General features: G+C 44.0%; 1 protein-coding gene across 2 annotated transcripts in view; it reads right to left on the bottom strand.

Annotated features, from left to right (window-relative positions):
- LOC122929130 overlaps positions 1-20628 on the bottom strand; it is a 68558-nt gene that overhangs the window by 5150 nt on the left and 42780 nt on the right. For both annotated transcript variants that reach the window (XM_044282620.1, XM_044282621.1), the window contains one exon: positions 3315-3359. In XM_044282620.1, coding sequence (XP_044138555.1) covers positions 3315-3359 — 45 coding nt within the window. The remainder of the gene's footprint in view (positions 1-3314; positions 3360-20628) is intronic.

Below are 20628 nucleotides of genomic sequence, written 5' to 3'. Positions count from 1 at the left end.
TTACTTACCAACTGCCAGTGGGGGCCATCCTTCTGGTCATAGCAAATATAATGTCGTTTGGTGTCTAGAAGATGTGTTTGGTTTTATGCTTGTTTATTGCACCTATGGTCCTGGGTTCCCGTGTGATGTGTGTTGTGTGCTGGGTCCTTTTGTTGGTGGATAGCAGTACTTCCACATGGGTTCCAGGCTTTGTGTCTGTGGCAGGTGAGTGTTATGCTTGTGGCAAGTACCTGCCATTGCCATAGGTTGTATTTGTGCTCCCTTCCTTGCAGCTTGGCCAGTGAGACTCCTGTTCCTCCGTATCCAGAAGGAACAGGTTGTCTTACCCTGACTCCTAGTCCAGGGACCGGTCGGAGGGTGAGTTAGGGCTCCGAGGTTCCTGAGCATGGGTCCTCCTACCTTACAGGTCGGACCATGCAGCTAGGAGTTAGGGTCAGGTTAGGGACGCGATAGGAGGTGACCTGCTCCCTAATCCTGTCGTCCTGGTCAAGCAGCGACCATCTTCCATCATCACACGGCTGAGGGTTTTCCCCATCCCCAGCCGTGACAGAAACATGGCGCTGCTGTGTATGAGGAGCAGAGGCTGATTTCCAACCATGCCCCGCTCCTTCTCCTACACAGATCAGCAGGATGATCTGTGAGGACATTGTGCTGCTGCTGCTGTGGAGTGCTGACGGTTCAATGGTGGAGCGGGGAGCAAATAGTTTCCCACTTCAGTGGCGTGTCTATGGTGTTTGGCACCCGGGGCAGGTCCTTTCTCTGGCACCCGCCAATACTAAATTTTTTTTTACAGTAGTATTGCCCTCATTGTGCAACATTCACCGTAGTTTTGTACAGATGTGTGCCCCCTCACAGTAGTTATGCTCACATTGTGCTCTCTCACGGTAGTTATGCCCTCTCTGTACCCCTTTCACAGTTGTAATGCCCTATCTGTGCCCCTTCGCAGTAATAATCCCCATTGTGCCCCTTTATAGTAGTAATGCCCAATGTGCCCCCTTCACATTAGTAATGCCCTCTGTTCACTCTCCTTAGTAATAAAGACCTCTATGCCCCCTCCATAATAATATAGACCTTTGTGCCCCTTCACAGTAATAATCCCCATTGTGCCCCCTTTACAGTAATAATGCCCATTGTGCCCCCTTCACAGTAATAATGCCCACTGTGCCCCTTCACAGTAATAATGCCCACTGTGCCCCCTTTATTTTTGTAATGCCCTCTGGCTCTGTGCCCCCTCTATAGTAGAAATGCCCGTTGTGCCCCCTTCACATTAGTAATGCCCTCTGTGGCCCCTCCAGAGTAGTAATGCCCTTTGTGCCGTCTCCATAGTGATAAAGTCCTCTGTTCCCCCTCCATAGAAATAAAGTCATTTGTGCCCCCTCCATAGCAATAAAGACCTCTGTGCCCCCTCCATAGTAAAAAAGTCCTCTGTGACCCCTCTGTATTAAAAACCAAAAAACACATTACCTACTCACCTTGTCCCGTTCCTGATGCTCACAGTCCTCTCTTCTCTGCAGGCACAGATCGCTCTGCAGCACTGTATGGGCGGAGCCTATGTAGATTACAGGGCTCCAGGCTCCACCCACACAGACGGGCAGCGCAATCCGTGCCTGCAGGCTGAATGGTGGAGCAGGGAGAAGTCCTCCTGCTTCACCATTCAGAGTGCCCCCGGCCTGAAGGAGGTGAGGAGCGCTGGGAGCTGAGCGGCGAGTGACAGGACCCAGCTCCCTGCACTCCAGCAATGAGCGCTTCCATCTGTATTGATGGGAGCGCTCATTGCTTCTGGCAGTTGAGCTGTGGGCCCCGACACTTGCCCGGGTATGCTGGGTGCTGACGCCGGCCTTGGGTTCTGGGTTTGAATTGGACCAGGGACAACATATGCATTGAGTTTGTATGTTCTTTCCATGTTTGCATGAGTTTCCTCCAAGTAATGCACTTTTCTTCCACACTCCAAAAAGATACATGTAGACAAAACGGCCTTCTACGAAATTGACCCTAGTGTGTGTTGTGTGTTCAGGTCGAATGCTTTTAGAGCAGCCGCTATCCCTGCACAACTATCCCTGCACTTTGAGTCCCTGTGAGAAAAGTGCATTAGACTACATCCACAAACTAGCCACCTCTCTGCATCTACTCCTTTCTGGATTGCCACACTGAATTTCCATACCAGAGATTGCAACGCAGTCCACCATGTGAGCAGCCACCAAACAGAGAGGCTAGACTGACTAGATGATTAAGGGACACAAGAATCATGTGGCCCCAGGGCTGGAGGTTGTGCACCCCTGATCTGCAACACTGCCCAGATCCTCAGTAGCTGATGCCTTTTAGTGGTTTACTGAAAATATCAAGCTTTTTAAACTACCAAGGTCTTTCATCAGCATGGTTATATGCTAAAACATATTTTATTTGACCTCCTAAAGTAAAGCTGTGACAGTAATGATAAACAACATCATCAATACGAAAACTCACATTAGCCATAAGTTTGACCTTGAAAGGGACACTACATTCATTTTCGTTATCACATACTTTGTATTATCAGCTTATCTTTAAAGGGCTTCTGTCACCCCCCAAACACCAATTTTGAGTTTTTGACTTAATATATTTGCTAATGTACGCAGATTTCATATATACCCCTCTTTCCTCTGGTTGTGATATGTAAATTTCTTCACTACCAGCAAGTTGGCGGACTTGCTGGTAGCCGCAGCATCCTCTCTCTGAAAAAACGCCCCCTCCTCCACTTGATTGGCAAGGGCCAGCGAGCGCTTTCATCCTCCAGCTGGCCCTGCCTGCAGCTCAAATCCCACGCCTGCGCCGTACCGGTCCTCATTCAGCGCAGGTGCTCTGAGAGAAGGACGCTCGCTTGGCTGCTCTTTCCTCAGTGCGCCTGCGCCAATGACTTCAGCCCTACACCCGGAAGAGAGTCTTTACAAAGAGCAGGTGGATGGTTTTCTTGATATCATTTTTTTACATTACTCCTTGTATTCCACTTCCTGCCATGTCTCTTTAACTTCCTCTTTTAGCAGAGCAAACAGTTATGCTTAACTCTCTCAGTCAGACCATCGCTGTGACCAGACAACTACACTGCCCTGTAGTGACTCAATTAGAGCATAACACATTACACTGATCAATGCAACGGTCTTCTGTGGACCTCTTTCTCTCTAGGCCTATCAAGACTGTTAACAATTGAGCCTTCATAACGTTATCCTAAGTCTAACACCTTACTATTTTACTAACAGATATTGTCTTACAGCAGTAAACTGGCAATGTACAGTAAGTGTCTCTTTCATCAAAAGCATTGATAGGCAAGAAATATTACTTACATTTTTAGATAATGTATTTTGCAACGGGTTTACTTTTCCACTGTTCTGTATAAAAAATTAAAAAAGAGTAAATAGCATAATTTTAAAATCTATATGATAAACTATTTTCTAATACACATCCTATGAGTGCCCAGTGAGCCCTTATTTGCATTGCTACCTCAATACAGAAGGTTACAGGTTCATTGAAATGTCATTGAAAAGGTCATTTATTGCTGCAATTTAATTTAAAAAGTGACACACATTATGTATTACATACACTGACCAAGAATATAAACCGTGTAGCCCATGTTCTGGATACTCCTGTGTGCGGTGGCTTCTGAAGCACAGACTGCAGCCACAGTCCACTCCTGGAGAATCTCCCCAAATTCTTTAATGGCCTTTTCTTGACAATCCTTTCTAGGCTGCGATTATTAGTGTTGATCACGACTATTCAAATTTATAATTTTTATCACGAATATAGGTACTTCGAAAATACGCGAATATTTGGAATATAGTTATATATATATATATTCGTAATTTCGAATATTCAATTTTTTTATCAGTACACATGATCCCTCCCTGCTTCTAGCTTGTGGGCCAATAAGAAGGCTGCAGTATACTTGCATTTAGGAGTAGTAGTGTTTGAGAATTTTGCTCTATATTCTTTTTTGGCAATATTCGCTATATTGCTATATATTCTTGTTTTAGAATATCACGAATATTCAAAAAAGTTATAGCAATATAGCGAATATTCAAAAAAATAACGAATATTGAGCAATTTAGCTAATATAGTGCTATAATCTTTTTTTTATAGTTGTAATTTTTTTCCAATCTGAACTTCAGATGAGAAAAATATTACAACTATTAGACAAAGAAGATTATAGCACTATATTAGCTAAATTGCTCTATATTTGTTTTTTTGAATATTCACTATATATTGCTATATATTAGTGTTTTTGAATATTCGTAATATTCTAAAACAAGAATATATAGCAATATAGCGAATATTCAAAAAAAATCGAATATAGAGCAATTTAGCTAATATAGTGCTATAATCTTTTTGGTCTAATAGTTGGAATTTTAAAAATTGGCAATAAAAAATTTGAATTCGAAAATTCGAATTACGAAAATTTGCATATTACACAATCATTGCCTTGCCGATTTTTCGAGAGAAAAAAAAGTGAATTTTTGAATTTGCGAATATTCGACAAATATTTTACAAAATATTTGAATTCGAATATGACCCCTGCCGCTCATCACTAGCGATTATTCCTTTTGTTTGTGCACCTTTTTGACCACACCTTTTCCTTCCACTAAACTTCCCATTAATATGCTTGGATACATCACTCTGTGAACATCCAGCTTCTTTAACTATGATCTTTTATGGCCTACTCTCCTTGTGAAGGGAGTCATTGACTGTCTTCTGGACAACTGTCAAGTTAGTAGTCTTCCCCATGGTTGTGTAGCCTACTGAACCAAACTGAGGGACCATTTAAAAGCTTAGGACACCTTTGCAGGTGTTTAGCGTTGGTTAGCTGATTAGAGTATGACCCTATGAGTCTACAAGATTTTACCTTTTCACAATATTAGAATTTTCGGAGATTGTGACTTTTGGGTTTTCATTAGCTATAAGCCATAATAATCAACATAAGAAGTAATGAACACTTGAAATAGATCACTCTGTGTGTAATGAATCTATAAAATATATGAGATTTACTTTTTGAATTGAATTGCTGCACCTGTATAAAGTATGTACTTCCATTTAACTAGCTAAAGACCCTTCATGACCAGACATTTTTTGTCATACATATGGGTTTGAATTTTGAAAGTAGTATAATTTTTTTTGTTTGGTTATTCAAATATTTTTGTGTCATTTTTATTTCTGTGATACATGGCCTACTTTTTTACAAATTAATTTAAATTCATGTTTTTGTCTTTTTTTATTCGACATATGGTGCCCTCCATAAGGTCATACAAGATCTTTGGAAGCATTTTAACTTTACATTATTAGCCTAACATATTAGTCTCAGTCACAAGATGAATACTCAAAAAACTTTGTGTACATTCTATTATAGTTTTTTATTTTATGCCACAGAGACATAAAAATTTAGATAGGTGGAGGCTTGAGCACGGAGATCCTCATTATCTCTAATAATGAGAGGAGAGAAGCACGTGCACATAGTGTTCTCTTTCCTCGCTGCACAAGATGGGCTCCATTGAAGTCTATGGTCCAGTCTCGATTCATCCTCTGCGGTAAGGAAAGAGAGCATGTTATGCACACGCTTCTCTCCCCTCATTCTACAGATTAGTGGTGGTCTCAGCACTGAGACACCCACCAATCTAATCTTTTGATATGCTTCTATGACATTGAAAAAAAAAAAAAACTAATAGAAAATTACGGCAATTTTATTTTTTTTAAGTTAGTGACCCTTTAAGAAAATACAAGAAAATTGGATTTTCCTTTAATACACAAAATGCACTGTTCTTCTTCGACTCATAAATGTTGGAAGATGAAATTGAGAATCACAGAAGTCATCCAGCATGTCACAGGTTCAGAAGTACATAGATTGAAAAGGCTGACCTCTCTAGTCCTTAGTCATAGCCAACGGTAACGGTATAAAAGTCTAGAGCAGTCCAAAAACAAAATTCATAAAATCCTAAGCCTCATAATAGGCACCATTTCTTGATCTGTACAGATCACTTTACTGCAGTTGTCTGCTTATCATTACTGACAGATATCACCTCTGTGTATAGATAACACTAGATCCACTGTTTACAGTAGGTGATTGTGAAAGCCTATCTATTCCTTTCTGACCTCTGCGCAGGTCACAGATCAAACCTAGAAAACTCTCCCATAGAAGTCAAAAGGGTCCACTCCTGTCCATTGTGTCTATGGCCCATGTGGCTGCTGTAAAACATCTCTCTAATCCATGTCTATGGCCACAAATAACGGTTCAGTTTTTTTTTTCCATTACACACGATGGAACCATTATTTCTGCCCATAGACGTGTATAAGGATGGAGCAAAACAAAATGCTTTCCTAAAGGCTTCCGTTTTGCATTCTATCCTAAAATTCTTCTATATTCCATTAGAACTCTGTATAACGGAACCCTATAATGGAATTCCATAACGCAAATGAGAACCCACTCTGGTCTCTAAATGCTGTTAAGAACAGCTTGTCAAGATGGCCGCCCCTATAATCATGTTCAGTAATAGAATAAAAAAAAAAACCTGAAGACAAAAAATAAAAACAGATTAGAAAAAAGGATACGCATTGCTGTCTGGTTTTAACTGACATAAACCATTTTTGATGAAACATTCCTTATAAGATCCTTTATTATGTAGAATGTTTTTTTGATTTTTTTATTTGTTGTTTTTTTATTTGGTCCCATGCTCTGTTTTACATTTTAACAGTCAAGAAAGAACATAGATTTGTAAACTTTTGACTATATATCAGTGTTTGGCAAGCTAAGTAACCTATACAGTACTGTACATTGGACATATGTTTGGAATGGAAAAGTATGTGCCATGGAGATAGCACCACCCCTATCCCCCTCCGCACACACTTAAAGTTTTTTTTTCCACAATAGATATTGTTTCCCATATTCACAAGATGGCCTGTATCACACGGCCAGTATTTATGCATCAGTATTTGTAAGTCAAAACCAGGAGTGGGCCCAAAACAAAAAAAAAAGAGGCACAAATATTTATTTTACACCCTTTCTCTGTGGTTTTGGCTTGTGAATACTGACCAAATACTAATGCAAAATACTCACCAAATACTGACCATGTGAAAATGGCCCATAGGTAATAAATGCCTGACCACTGACCCTCAAAAGTGACTAGAATTTTTTTTTACTGAAGTCCCAGGTGAGCATGCTCTGTACTTCTCCATTCAATGTCTATGGGGTTAACTCAAATATCCGAGCGCCGCACATACCCCCACTTAATTCAATGTTCTCCTCATTGAAGTCATGTAGTGAGAAGGACTATGAATAGGGGATTTGGGACCACAAATATAGTAATCAGTGGGGTTCCCGCTTCCCACTGATCACATACTGATCGGCCTGTTGTGAGATACCTCTTTAATTCCATCATGTAGAAAAGGGTCCCGTAAGAACAAGTAACAGGAAGTAAAAGCTGTTACACTGAAAAGTTTATAAATATATACAGAGCTCCATCAGGATACAATGGCCTCAGGACAGTGGCGCACTTCTAATAGAGGCAGACCACGCAGCTGCTATGAGGAGTAAGGGGGCCTGGCCCTGCAGGAAAGCCCCGCCCCCTAGCTGTGCAGAGGGACCTGTGATGTCATTGTCATGTCATCAGGGCGGCCATACAGAGTACGGTGTCAGTAGTTTTACAGTTGAAGGACCTGTGATGATGTCATCATCATGTGGTCAGGGCAGCCATACAGAGTACGGTGTCAGTAGTTTTACAGCTGAAGGACCTGTGATGATGTCATCATCATGTGGTCAGGGCATCCATACAGAGAACGGTGCCTGTAGTTTTACAGCTGAAGGACCTGTGATGATGTCATCATCATGTGGTCAGGGCAGCCATACAGAGTACGGTGTCAGTAGTTTTACAGCTGATGGACCTGTGATAATGTAATTGTCATGTGACCAGGGCAGGAAGATGAAGCTCATAGGTGGAGAGAAAAATGTAGTGAAATTACCTAGGAAGTAGCTTTTTTGTGTGCCTTGAGAAGAGCTCAGTGGTATCCTGGGATTGCCCATAACATACTAATACTGGGAGTTGTAGTTTTGTCCTACTGTATCCCCCTTCATGCAATGTTCACTGATGCCCTACAATAACAATATGGGCATGCTGGGAGTTGTAATTCTCTCCTCTAATAATATTCACTGATGCTGTATAATACCAGTCTGGTAATGCTGGGGGTTGTCATCCCCTCCTTTAATACCCTCTCCCTGTAATGTCAACTTGTGTTCCATAATTACAGCCTGGACATGCTGGAAGTTGTAGTCCTATTTTACCCTTCCATGTATTGCCCACTAATTTTCAAATGTTTTACACTGCCGGCAGTAGTTGCAGCAAACTGTTTTGGCAGAGAACAGCCCGCCGGAGCTGTCTGGATCTGGGATTGCTTATTGGAGTGCCCGCTGGCCCCATTGTGCCCAGAGAGCTCCGGCAGGCCGAACTCTGCAGTAATAGCTTACTGGAATTACTGCCGGCAGTGTGAAACAGGCCTAAACTGTTCATGATGATGAGACTTGTAGTTCTCTTATCTCTATTATGATGTTCTGCAGCAGCTGAGGTGCATATTAGGCTTTGTTCTGTGCTAGTGACGTTCACTGTTCTGCTCTATGGTAGAAGGACAAAAATGAAAATCACGGTAGTGCTGGACATGGGGGCCCAATACACACAAATGCATTGGGAACACTATACATTCTATTCCAAATCAAAACATCAAGAAAATTATATCAAATTTGTGTTGTTCCTCTATTTTTTTTTAAGAAAAGTAAATATTAGACTGTTCAAAAAAATAGCAGTGTTTGTATTCTTCTTTACAAACTCAAACATTCACTATATAAACTGAGAAATGTCTGAAGATTTTGCTTTCCTCTGAATCACTTCACTAATATTCACTAATACTGCTGTTTCTGAGAACTGCTGGACATCTGTGTTGCATGGAGTCAACCACCTTCTGGCCCCTGTGAACAGGTATTCCAGCCCAGGGTGATTGGACTACATTCCACAGTTCTCTATTTCTTGGTTTTTCCTCAGAAACTGCATTTTTGATGTCACCCCACAAGTTTTCTATTGGATTAAGATACAAGGATTGGGCCGGCCGCTCCATAACATCAATCTTGTTGGTCTGGAACCGAGATGTTGTACGTTTACTGGTGTGTTTGGGGTCGTTGTCTTGTTGGAACACCTATTTCAAGGGCATTTACTCTTCAGCATAAGGCAGCCTGACCTCCTCCAGTATTCTGATGTATTCAGACTGATCCATGATCCCTGGTCTGCGATAAATAAGCCCAACACCGTAGTATGAGACACATCCCCATATCATGATGCTTGTCCACCATGCTTCACTGTCTTCACAGTGTACTGGGGCTTGAATTCAGGGTTTGGGGGTCGTCTGACAAACTGTCTCCGGCCACTAGACCCAAAAAGAACACTTACTTTCATCAGTCCACAAAATGTCTCTTTAGGCCGGTCAATGTGCTCTTTGGCAAATTGTAACCTCTTCAGCACATGTCTTTTTTTCAACAGTGGGACTTTACGGGGGCTTCTTGCAGATAGCTTGGCTTCACATAGGCGTCTTCTAATTGTAACAGTACTCACAGGTAACTTTACACCTTCTTTGATCTTCCTGGAGCTGATTGTTGGCCTTGCCATTTTGGCTATTCTTCTATCCATTCGAATGGTAGTTTTTGGCTTTCTTCCATGTCTTTCTTTTAAAGCATTTGCGATCATTTTAGCTAAACAGCCTTTCATTTTCTGCACTTCTTTATATTTTTTCCCCTCTCCAATCAACTTTTTAATCAAGGTACGCTGTTCTTCTGAACAATGTCTGGAACGACCCATTTTCTTCAGAATTCCAGAGAGAAATGCACTGTAACCAGCAGGTACAACATTTGTTGCCTTCCTTCCTCGTATGTGCTCGAGTGCCATGCTCGAGTCTCCTCCCAGCACGTTTCTTGGCTGCTATGCAAGTAAGTACTGCCCTCACTGTAATGCCAGTAACCATGTTGGCTACTGGCATTACAGTGATTGGCTGGCTAGAACGCGTCATCGGGTGCTGTATAGCACCTGATGACGCATGTTCGGGTCATTCATAGTCAGGGAGAGCTGAGCATAGGAAGGGACAGAGAGTGTAGGGAGTGTAATAGAATTTTTTTTTGTAAAAAACATTTCAGAGACCCAAAAGTCCTTGTAAGGACTATTGTGTGACAGCAGCAATATATGTATGTTTGTAGCGCAACCTGCGCTAAATTATTGTGTTAGGGAAAGCTGTGCATAAGAAGGGACAGTGTGATATGTGAAAAATAAGGGGCAGTAACGTGTTAAAAACTATAGTGTATGGGGGGCGGAGCCTAGCCGTGACTGCAGATGGCTGCGCGAGACCTCGGCTCCTCCACACTCAAGCGATTCACCATTTTATACAGCAGTGACCCACTTCAAAATGGTCAAATATGGGAGAGACAGGGGTGCTGACACACCTGACACCCCGAGAACCCAAAAGAGTCAACAAGCCATGCAGAGATTTCTCAAAAAGAAAGCCCTCATCTCGCCAGGCGCGGGACCTAAGATGGAGGCGGCAGCAGCATGCGCCGAAGAAGGAGAAGCTGTGGAATCCCGCGACCCCTCACCAGTCTCAAAGTCCTTCCTTACAAAGGTACTGGGGCAGGCACTGGAAAAAGCAATAAAGCCAGTGCTTAATGAACTATCCAATATCAAATCGTAGATAACACAAATGGGGCACAGAGTGGAATCACTTGAAACCGCAACACAGGAGATAGTGTCACACTCCACAGGAGTAGCAGAATATCTGGACTTCCATACTGCAGAGCTTAACAGAGCAATGTTAATGCTCGAAGACCAAGAGAATAGAAGCAGGAGGCGAAATATTCGCATAAAGGGGCTACCCGAATCTTGGGCCGCCGAATCCCTCCGCAAAGTTGCCCTGGAAATATTTGCCGATCTTTTGGGCTAGGAATCTGTAGGCGCGATAATAATCGAGCGGATTCATAGGGCACTGAGACCTGCCCCGAAGCCGACTGAAAGGCCCAGAGATGTCATCTGTGGCCTGCTATCATTTGTCGACACCGCTCGCATAATGGCGGCCGCCAGAGAAAAACTGCAAATAGTTTATGGTGGATCCGACATAGCTTTATACCAAGACATTGCGCCTACCACGCTCGCAAAGAGGCGCACAATGAAGCCACTTCTGGATGAACTGAGAGCGCATAAGATTCCATACGTTTGGCTGTACCCTTTCGGGATTGCGATTATAAAGAATGGAAAACGCATCGCGATTAACCCCCTTTAGATGACCTGGAAAGAGCTTGGGATGCCATTGGTATTAGCCCAGTGGAAGTCGCCTCATGGATGCCGATAGCACCATCTACTGACTTACCGAACCTCCCGCAGATGGAACCTTGGAGGAAGATAGAGAAGCAGAAGTCCAAGATGAATAGAGCGGCGGCCGAAATGCGTTCCCCACCGACCTGAAGAGGAACTCACTCGAGATCGCAGAACACAACCTATGAAGGGCGGTCGGAGAGAAATGTCTGATCGCAGGCCTTCTGAGAGCTACTACCTCTTGCAGGGTTTGATCTCCGAGTTCTTTCTTTATTCCTCTGTTTTAATTACTTGTTACTTAACATAACATGTCAGTGTATGAGTCATTAGGACTCTGATGTATGTTAAAAAAAAAAAAATGGGGCTTGTGCGCTTATTCTAGATCCCAATGTATATCTATGCTGTATTCGATTAGATATGCAATAAAAAATACACCAGAGGATGCATCAACATAACAGACGTACATACAAATAGGGGGTTCAATGATAGATACCCCGATGCTGGTAAGGCAAAAGGTAATTAATGGAACTGCTGCGCCTGGATAGACGCCAGCAGTCTTACCTGACCAACCAAGTAGCTAGGATCAGATCAGCAGACGTAATGCCTGGGTAAGACGGAGTCCTGTGTAGGCGTGCAGTTAGGGAAGATGTACTGTGCCCTATCTCACCCGAAACTTGGGGGAAGGGGTCTGCTCCCATACTGCCTGTCTACACAGAGCACTCGCCCTAGAAAGAGCGACCCCGTCAGGATACCTGTCCCTAGTTATGGACCTGATCACTGGCACTAAAATTACTTAATTACTACAGACCTCCCGACGTGGCACGTTTCTGTCGTGTCGACTCCTCAGGGGAAAGCAAGTACATGTAGGAAAAAACTCAATATATACCATATGTACCCGCAGGTAAAAAGATGCAAACACTGCAGTCAAATGGTAGTAGAAAAAATGGGCTCAGGTGGTTAAAATGAGAGCCTAGAAGAAATGACATCCGTGGTGCAGGACTGCCATGCTGCGGAGGGAGTGATATTCCTCTGCTCTTTGGTGTGTGAGGATATGGTGGTCCTCGCTAAAGGTAATGTCCCTATGGTTTAGGGGGTTCCTCAACCAATACCAGCCACAATGATACATACCTTCATGGAGTTTTAAATAGAGCCCATTCGCGCCTCTTCCTGAAGGCCCGCCCCGTCAGCATCTGCGCCGGCGTCCGACGTCACGCGCATGCGCCGGCGCATGACGTCACGCTCACGCGCCGCGTAGTGACGTGCCAGACGCCGACGCCGATACCACATGACAGCGGCGGCCAATGGTATGGGGAGGCGGAGGGAACGATCGGTTGCCTAGGAGACGTATCAACAGTAAGGAAACTGCACGGTACGTCTATTGATAAAGACGTCCATGATAGAGCTATGACACAGAATCATAGCGAGATTAAACTGACATTTTTTGCAGGGATTTTTGAAAACAGGGATAAGTGAAAGAGTATACTGAACCTGGTGCCAAATTTGTATGACACCAGGAGATATCTCATATAGACTCCTCCCATCACTGTGAATGGGGTAACGCCGTTAATATGAGAAACAAGGATCACCGCAATTTATACAAAGCACCCAAAGTCTAACCTTTCGTTCAGGCCCAGGGGTGCAGACGTTTTGAGACAGAAGATCCAACGAGTTTCACGTTGCAGGAGACATTTGTCCCAATCACGCCCTCTAGTGGGAGGCTTGACGAGATCGATGCCCAGGAATTTCAAGGAGGCATTGCCATTATGGGCAGTGTGTACATGCTTTGATAGTGGGGTATCCCGTTTGTGTGCGATATCCCCCAGATGTTCCCCTATCCGCCTCCTGAATTCTCGTATCGTCTTGCCTACATATTCAACCCCACATTCACATTGGATCCGGTATATAACCCCTCTCGATTTACAATTAATGAAATATGGGATTGAATATGTTTTACCTGTCACGTGGCTTACAAATGACTTAGTCGTTTGTATGCGCTTGCATGCCACGCAATTTCCACATTTGTGACAGCCCACAATCTTGGACCGCAACCAGGTGGACTTGGTGCAGTCTGGTGCATAGTGACTATGCACCAGTTTATCACGTAGATTGGGTCCCCTACGATAGGTGATTTGAGGTTGATCACCCAGAACATCTTTCAGGTCAGGGTCCATTTTGAGGACCTCCCAATGACGTTTTATGATGTTCTTAACTTGTTTGGACCCCCTGTCAAAATTAGTGATAATTCTAAAGATTTTGGTTTGTGGGATGGATGGTTGGTTCGAAGTAAGCAAGGAGGATCTCGGTCGGGACAAGGCTGTCTGGTAGGCCGATCTCAAGACATAATCAGGATAGCCCCTAGATAAAAATCTCATCCTCAAGTCGGCTGCCTGATTGATGAAGTCATGCTTGTCTGAACAATTACGTCTGAGTCGCAGATATTGGCCCCTAGGAATTCCTTTCCTGAGTGGGAGAGGATGGTTACTCTCCTATCTCAGGACCGAATTCGTGGAGCTAGCCTTCCTATATATGGATGTGTCCAGTTCCCCTTTATCATTCTTGGAGATTTTGATATCCAGGAATGGTAGAGTAGTGGGATGCGATTCGCAGGTAAAATGCATACCTATCTGGTTCCGGTTAAGTTGCTGGACGAAGGCTTCGAAGCCTCCTTGATCTCCATTCCAGAGAATAAAGATGTCGTCAATGTATCGCGCCCACAGGCCAATTTCGTAGGTGTCCAGGGCTTCATCTTCCCTAAAGACGAGGATCTCCTCCCACCAGCCCAGGAATAGATTTGCGTACGATGGGGCACAGGGACTCCCCATCGCCGTACCCCTGAGCTGGTGGTAGGTCCTCCCGTCAAAGGTGAAGAAATTGCGCGTTAGCGTAAATTCAAGGAGACTCAGGACAAATTGGCTGTGGGCGCGATACAGAATCATAGAGCTATGACACAGAATCATAGCGAGATTAAACTGACATTTTTTGCAGTGAGGTAGTGCAGACATTCTCGCAGGAAACGGAATTTCAGAATAAAGAAAAACAGCTCCAACTCACCCTAGAAAAATATCAATATCATCTAAAAGAAAGGAAACACCGCCAGTTCATTAGGAATCTCTCTGATTTTAAAGAAAACCGTATATATTCCTCTCTTGGTAACACAAGAAGAGAGGCTATACCGAGTAATTCAGAGAGATCCTCTACTGAAACTGACCTATCCGACTCTGAGAGAGAGACGGCTCCAAAAGTGAGCAAATATCCCAATAGAGGTAATTATAGGAAGAGCAGAGGGCGGGGCTCCTATAGAGGACAGGACAACCGTTTTTTAGGACAGTTCAATCAAACCCAAGAATATCCACTGCGCAACCGTTTGCAGAAACCTCCGACCTAGTCCTGGGACCGCAAGTTATTAATCTCTCTTCACGCGTTCTAAGTGTGGATGAGATTAAGGCCCTCGAACTAGGCCTGACTTTTGTACCCACCCCTAAATTTGACAGATTCTCATCTGTCAAGGATATCAATTTATTAATTCGCAAACTTAGGTGGCATAAACACTTTAACTAAATGTTAAAGGTATCGTTTACGTACTAACTAAAGTATATATCTATTTACTGCCTAAATAAAGTACGCTAAAAACAGTTGTATTATATTATATATTAAAATTCTCTGCAACAAGTTAGGCTTGGTGGGGTAGAAGGGGATGTCTCAGACTGATGATGCTGATCCCTACAATCACCCCTACCACTAGAACTCCAAAATACAAGGAGTCAATAGTGTGTAGCGTGTTCCTCTACCAGCATGGGGCGAAAAAGCGACATCCAAACACATGTACCTGATTGAAACAATGTGTAATGTGACAGGTCTCCTGATGAAAGGAGACACTGCACACCACCCAATGTCAGGTAACACTAGTAGGATAGTCCAACCCTCAGCCGGTGATTTATACACAGGAACCAGCCACTAGGCTCCTATAGTCAGCAATTCAGTCAGTAGCTGTATTAACAGAAATAAATTGCTCTACGCGTTTCTCTTGTCCAACTTATTTGTTGGTTCATCAGGAGCAGGTTAATAAGTCCACTGCTGTCACTGCGTACCACCCCCTCACACCGGGTGTATCACAGAGCAACAGGGAACTTAACAAAATCTGACTGTAAATATGCTGCATGCAACTGATGTCATGCATGCAGCACTATTCAATCACCAAGCACACTGTCACCGTTTAGATGTTCTCCCCTCACACTGGGTATAGCGTGAGACGGCCACATTGCCGAAGGCTCTCTGCTGCACGCACGTCATCAGTAGCGTGCAGCATACTTTCTGTTAAAACGATCCTGAGTTCCCTGTCAACCGCTATACCCAGTGTGAGGGGAGAACATCTAAACGGTGACAGTGTGCTTGGTGATTGAATAGTGCTGCATGCATGACATCAGTTGCATGCAGCATATTTACAGTCAGATTTTGTTAAGTTCCCTGTTGCTCTGTGATACACCCGGTGTGAGGGGGTGGTATGCAGTGACAGCAGTGGACTTATTAACCTGCTCCTGATGAACCAACAAATAAGTTGGACAAGAGAAACGCGTCGAGCAATTTATTTCTGTTAATACAGCTACTGACTGAATTGCTGACTATAGGAGCCTAGTGGCTGGTTCCTGTGTATAAATCACCGGCTGAGGGTTGGACTATCCTACTAGTGTTACCTGACATTGGGTGGTGTGCAGTGTCTCCTTTCATCAGGAGACCTGTCACATTACACATTGTTTCAATCAGGTACATGTGTTTGGATGTCGCTTTTTCGCCCCATGCTGGTAGAGGAACACGCTACACACTATTGACTCCGTGTATTTTGGAGTTCTAGTGGTAGGGGTGATTGTAGGGATCAGCATCATCAGTCTGAGACATCCCCTTCTACCCCACCAAGCCTAATTTGTTGCAGAGAATTTTAATATATAATATAATAAAACTGTTTTTAGCGTACTTTATTTAGGCAGTAAATAGGCATAAACACTTTAAACAAATGGACCGTCGCCAGTGCCTAGAGTTGGGGATCCCTACTGATTTACTGCAGGATGTACAACTCTTACATTCACTCAACACTGAAGAAGATATTACGCAGGGCAATGGCCCATTCACTAATCTAAAAGTAAAAAGTACTAAAATGCCACCCACTGCGAATGAACTATCCTGTATCGATGTATTTTTGAATATGGTCACCAGGGATCTGGAGGACCTTAGAGTATCCACACATCATTCTAACTGCGCCGAGTCTGTGACCACTGCCATCTCTTCACTAGCAGATGACCCCCAGGTTATTATAAAACCTGCAGATAAGGGGGGTAATATTGTGGTCATGGACTCAGTGCAATATAAGAATATGTGTAGGAATATATTGTCAGACACTGGGACGTATGAGATCTTGTATTGTGACCCCACTGAGGGTTATAGGCGAGAATTGAAAACTATATTGGATGGGGCTAAGGCCTCCAACATCATTACAGCGGAGGAATTTGCTTTCCTCTTCCCTATGCATCCCCGTAAATCAACGTTTTACAGTCTCCCCAAAGTGCACAAGGGGACATCCCCTCTTAAGGGAAGACCTATCGTTTCGGGGGTGGATAACCTCAACCAGAATTTAGGCATCTACATTGATCGGATATTGGCACCTTTTGTTCTGGCTCTCCCCTCCCATGTCAAAGACACCACTGACCTCCTCAAACGACTGGAGGGTCTGACATTGGAGGAGACATGTCTTCTCTCTAGTATTGATGTTGAGGCCCTCTACTCATCTATACCACATAATTTGGGCCTCATTGCGGTAGAACATTTTCTCCGTTCACGGGGATGTCAGTATCGCGCCCACAGCCAATTTGTCCTGAGTCTCTTTGAATTTACGCTAACGCGCAATTTCTTCACCTTTGACGGGAGGACCTACCACCAGCTCAGGGGTACGGCGATGGGGAGTCCCTGTGCCCCATCGTACGCAAATCTATTCCTGGGCTGGTGGGAGGAGATCCTCGTCTTTAGGGAAGATGAAGCCCTGGACACCTACGAAATTGGCCTGTGGGCGCGATACATTGACGACATCTTTATTCTCTGGAATGGAGATCAAGGAGGCTTTGAAGCCTTCGTCCAGCAACTTAACCGGAACCAGATAGGTATGCATTTTACCTGCGAATCGCATCCCACTACTCTACCATTCCTGGATATCAAGATCTCCAAGAATGATAAAGGGGAACTGGACACATCCATATATAGGAAGGCTAGCTCCACGAATTCGCTCCTGAGATGGGAGAGTAACCATCCTCTCCCACTCAGGAAAGGAATTCATAGGGGCCAATATCTGCGACTCAGACATAATTGTTCAGACAAGCATGACTTCATCAATCAGGCAGCCGACTTGAGGATGAGATTTTTATCTAGGGGCTATCCTGATCATGTCTTGAGATCGGCCTACCAGACAGTCTTGTCCCGACCGAGATCCTCCTTGCTTACTTCGAACCAACCATCCATCCCACAAACCAAAATCTTTAGAATTATCACTAATTTTGACAGGGGGTCCAAACAAGTTAAGAACATCATAAAACGTCATTGGGAGGTCCTCAAAATGGACCCTGACCTGAAAGATGTTCTGGGTGATCAACCTCAAATCACCTATCGTAGGGGACCCAATCTACGTGATAAACTGGTGCATAGTCACTATGCACCAGACCGCACCAAGTCCACCTGGTTGCGGTCCAAGATTGTGGGCTGTCACAAATGTGGAAATTGCGTGGCATGCAAGCGCATACAAACGACTAAGTCATTTGTAAGCCACGTGACAGGTAAAACATATTCAATCCCATATTTCATTAATTGTAAATCGAGAGGGGTTATATACCGGATCCAATGTGAATGTGGGGTTGAATATGTAGGCAAGACGATACGAGAATTCAGGAGGCGGATAGGGGAACATCTGGGGGATATCGCACACAAACGGGATACCCCACTATCAAAGCATGTACACACTGCCCATAATGGCAATGCCTCCTTGAAATTCCTGGGCATCGATCTCGTCAAGCCTCCCACTAGAGGGGGTGATTGGGACAAATGTCTCCTGCAACGTGAAACTCGTTGGATCTTTTGTCTCAAAACGTCTGCACCCCTGGGCCTGAATGAAAGGCTAGACTTTGGGTGCTTTGTATAAATTGCGGTGATCCTTGTTTCTCATATTAACGGTGTTACCCCATTCACAGTGATGGGAGGAGTCTATATGAGATATCTCATGGTGTCATACAAATTTGGCACCAGGTTCAGTATACTCTTTCACTTATCCCTGTTTTCAAAAATCCCTGCAAAAAATGTCAGTTTAATCTCGCTATGATTCTGTGTCATAGCTCTATCATGGACGTCTTTATCAATAGACGTACCGTGCAGTTTCCTTACTGTTGATACGTCTCCTAGGCAACCGATCGTTCCCTCCGCCTCCCCATACCATTGGCCGCCGCTGTCATGTGGTATCGGCGTCGGCGTCTGGCACGTCACTACGCGGCGCGTGAGCGTGACGTCATGCGCCGGCGCATGCGCGTGACGTCGGACGCCGGCGCAGATGCTGACGGGGCGGGCCCTCAGGAAGAGGCGCGAATGGGCTCTATTTAAAACTCCATGAAGGTATGTATCATTGTGGCTGGTATTGGTTGAGGAACCCCCTAAACCATAGGGACATTACCTTTAGCGAGGACCACCATATCCTCACACACCAAAGAGCAGAGGAATATCACTCCCTCCGCAGCATGGCAGTCCTGCACCACGGATGTCATTTCTTCTAGGCTCTCATTTTAACCACCTGAGCCCATTTTTTCTACTACCATTTGACTGCAGTGTTTGCATCTTTTTACCTGCGGGTACATATGGTATATATTGAGTTTTTTCCCACATGTACTTGCTTTCCCCTGAGGAGTCGACATGACAGAAACGTGCCACGTCGGGAGGTCTGTAGTAATTAAGTAATTTTAGTGCCAGTGATCAGGTCCATAACTAGGGACAGGTATCCTGACGGGGTCGCCCTTTCTAGGGCGAGTGCTCAGTGTAGACAGGCAGTATGGGAGCAGACCCCTTCCCCCAAGTTTAGGGTGAGATAGGGCACAGTACATTTTCCCTGACTGCACGCCTACACAGGACTCCGTCTTACCCAGGCATCACGTCTGCTGATCTGATCCTAGCTACTTGGTTGGTCAGGTAAGACTGCTGGCGTCTATCCAGGTGCAGCAGTTCCATTAATTACCTTTTGCCTTACCAGCATCGGGGTATCTATCATTGAACCCCCTATTTGTATGTACGTCTGTTATGTTGATGCATCCTCTGGTGTATTTTTTATTGCATATCTTATAAAAGTTAAATTTTAGAAAAGGATATTTCCCCACAATTTCTTCTGTGGGTCCTTGGTAAATTTTGTATCTTGAAATATCGGTGATACTTCTACAACTATTAGTTTCACTCAGTTATTTGTATTCGATTAGATAAATGCCAAAATATTCATATTGTCATCACCCCCTTATAGTGAGGTGCCCTAATGCTTCCCAGAAGTCGAACCACTATTACATTTCCTTTTTCCCCCTCCCCCCTCCTCCTTCCCCCCCTCCTCCTTCCCCCCCCTCCTTCTCTCCTACCTCTCTTCCCCATATCCCTCTCTTTTGTACTAAGGCCAAAAAAAAAAAAAAAGAAATTGGCTAATATAACCTCAACATGCTGATGACGAAATGAATACACGGCGATATACATCTCCACCTGCCTCATGTAAATTTTGGATCCATCAGCAAGTTATAGATTTAAAATAATTAAAAAAAGAAAAAAATGTTTTCCACACCTCTAGCAGGGAGAACTTGCTCAGTTTAGTGGGATCACTAACCAGTTAGTAAAATATAGCCTGGTTTGCGGGCTTGGAGTGCGAGAGGTAAGTCATTCTCTTACCTTCTCCCGACTCCCACTCACTAGATTCAGTTGTACTGTTTACTACTTGCATTTTTATATAACTCATTTTTCTTTTTTCTTTTCCTCTTATCTGCTTAGTCCTACTCATTCCCCCCCCCCACTCCCCACATCGTTAACGCCCGCAAATTAACTGCACTAGAAAAGATAACTAGTAGCCTGTCGCCTAAGAGAGTATGGCGGAAGTGAAAATAACAACATTTAATGTCAAGGGCCTCAACTCCCCTCAAAAGAGAGGTCAGGTAATGCTAGCTATAAAGAAAATGGGAGCTCACATAGTCTTCCTGCAAGAGACACACCTACGACAGAAAAAAATGCCAAAGCTTCC

The sequence above is a fragment of the Bufo gargarizans genome, chromosome 2 (genome assembly GCF_014858855.1).
Source record: "Bufo gargarizans isolate SCDJY-AF-19 chromosome 2, ASM1485885v1, whole genome shotgun sequence".
Classification (NCBI taxonomy): Eukaryota; Metazoa; Chordata; class Amphibia; order Anura; family Bufonidae; genus Bufo; species Bufo gargarizans.
The sequence above is the reverse complement of the archived record's forward strand: the minus strand, read 5'-3'. Positions and strand labels throughout refer to the sequence as shown.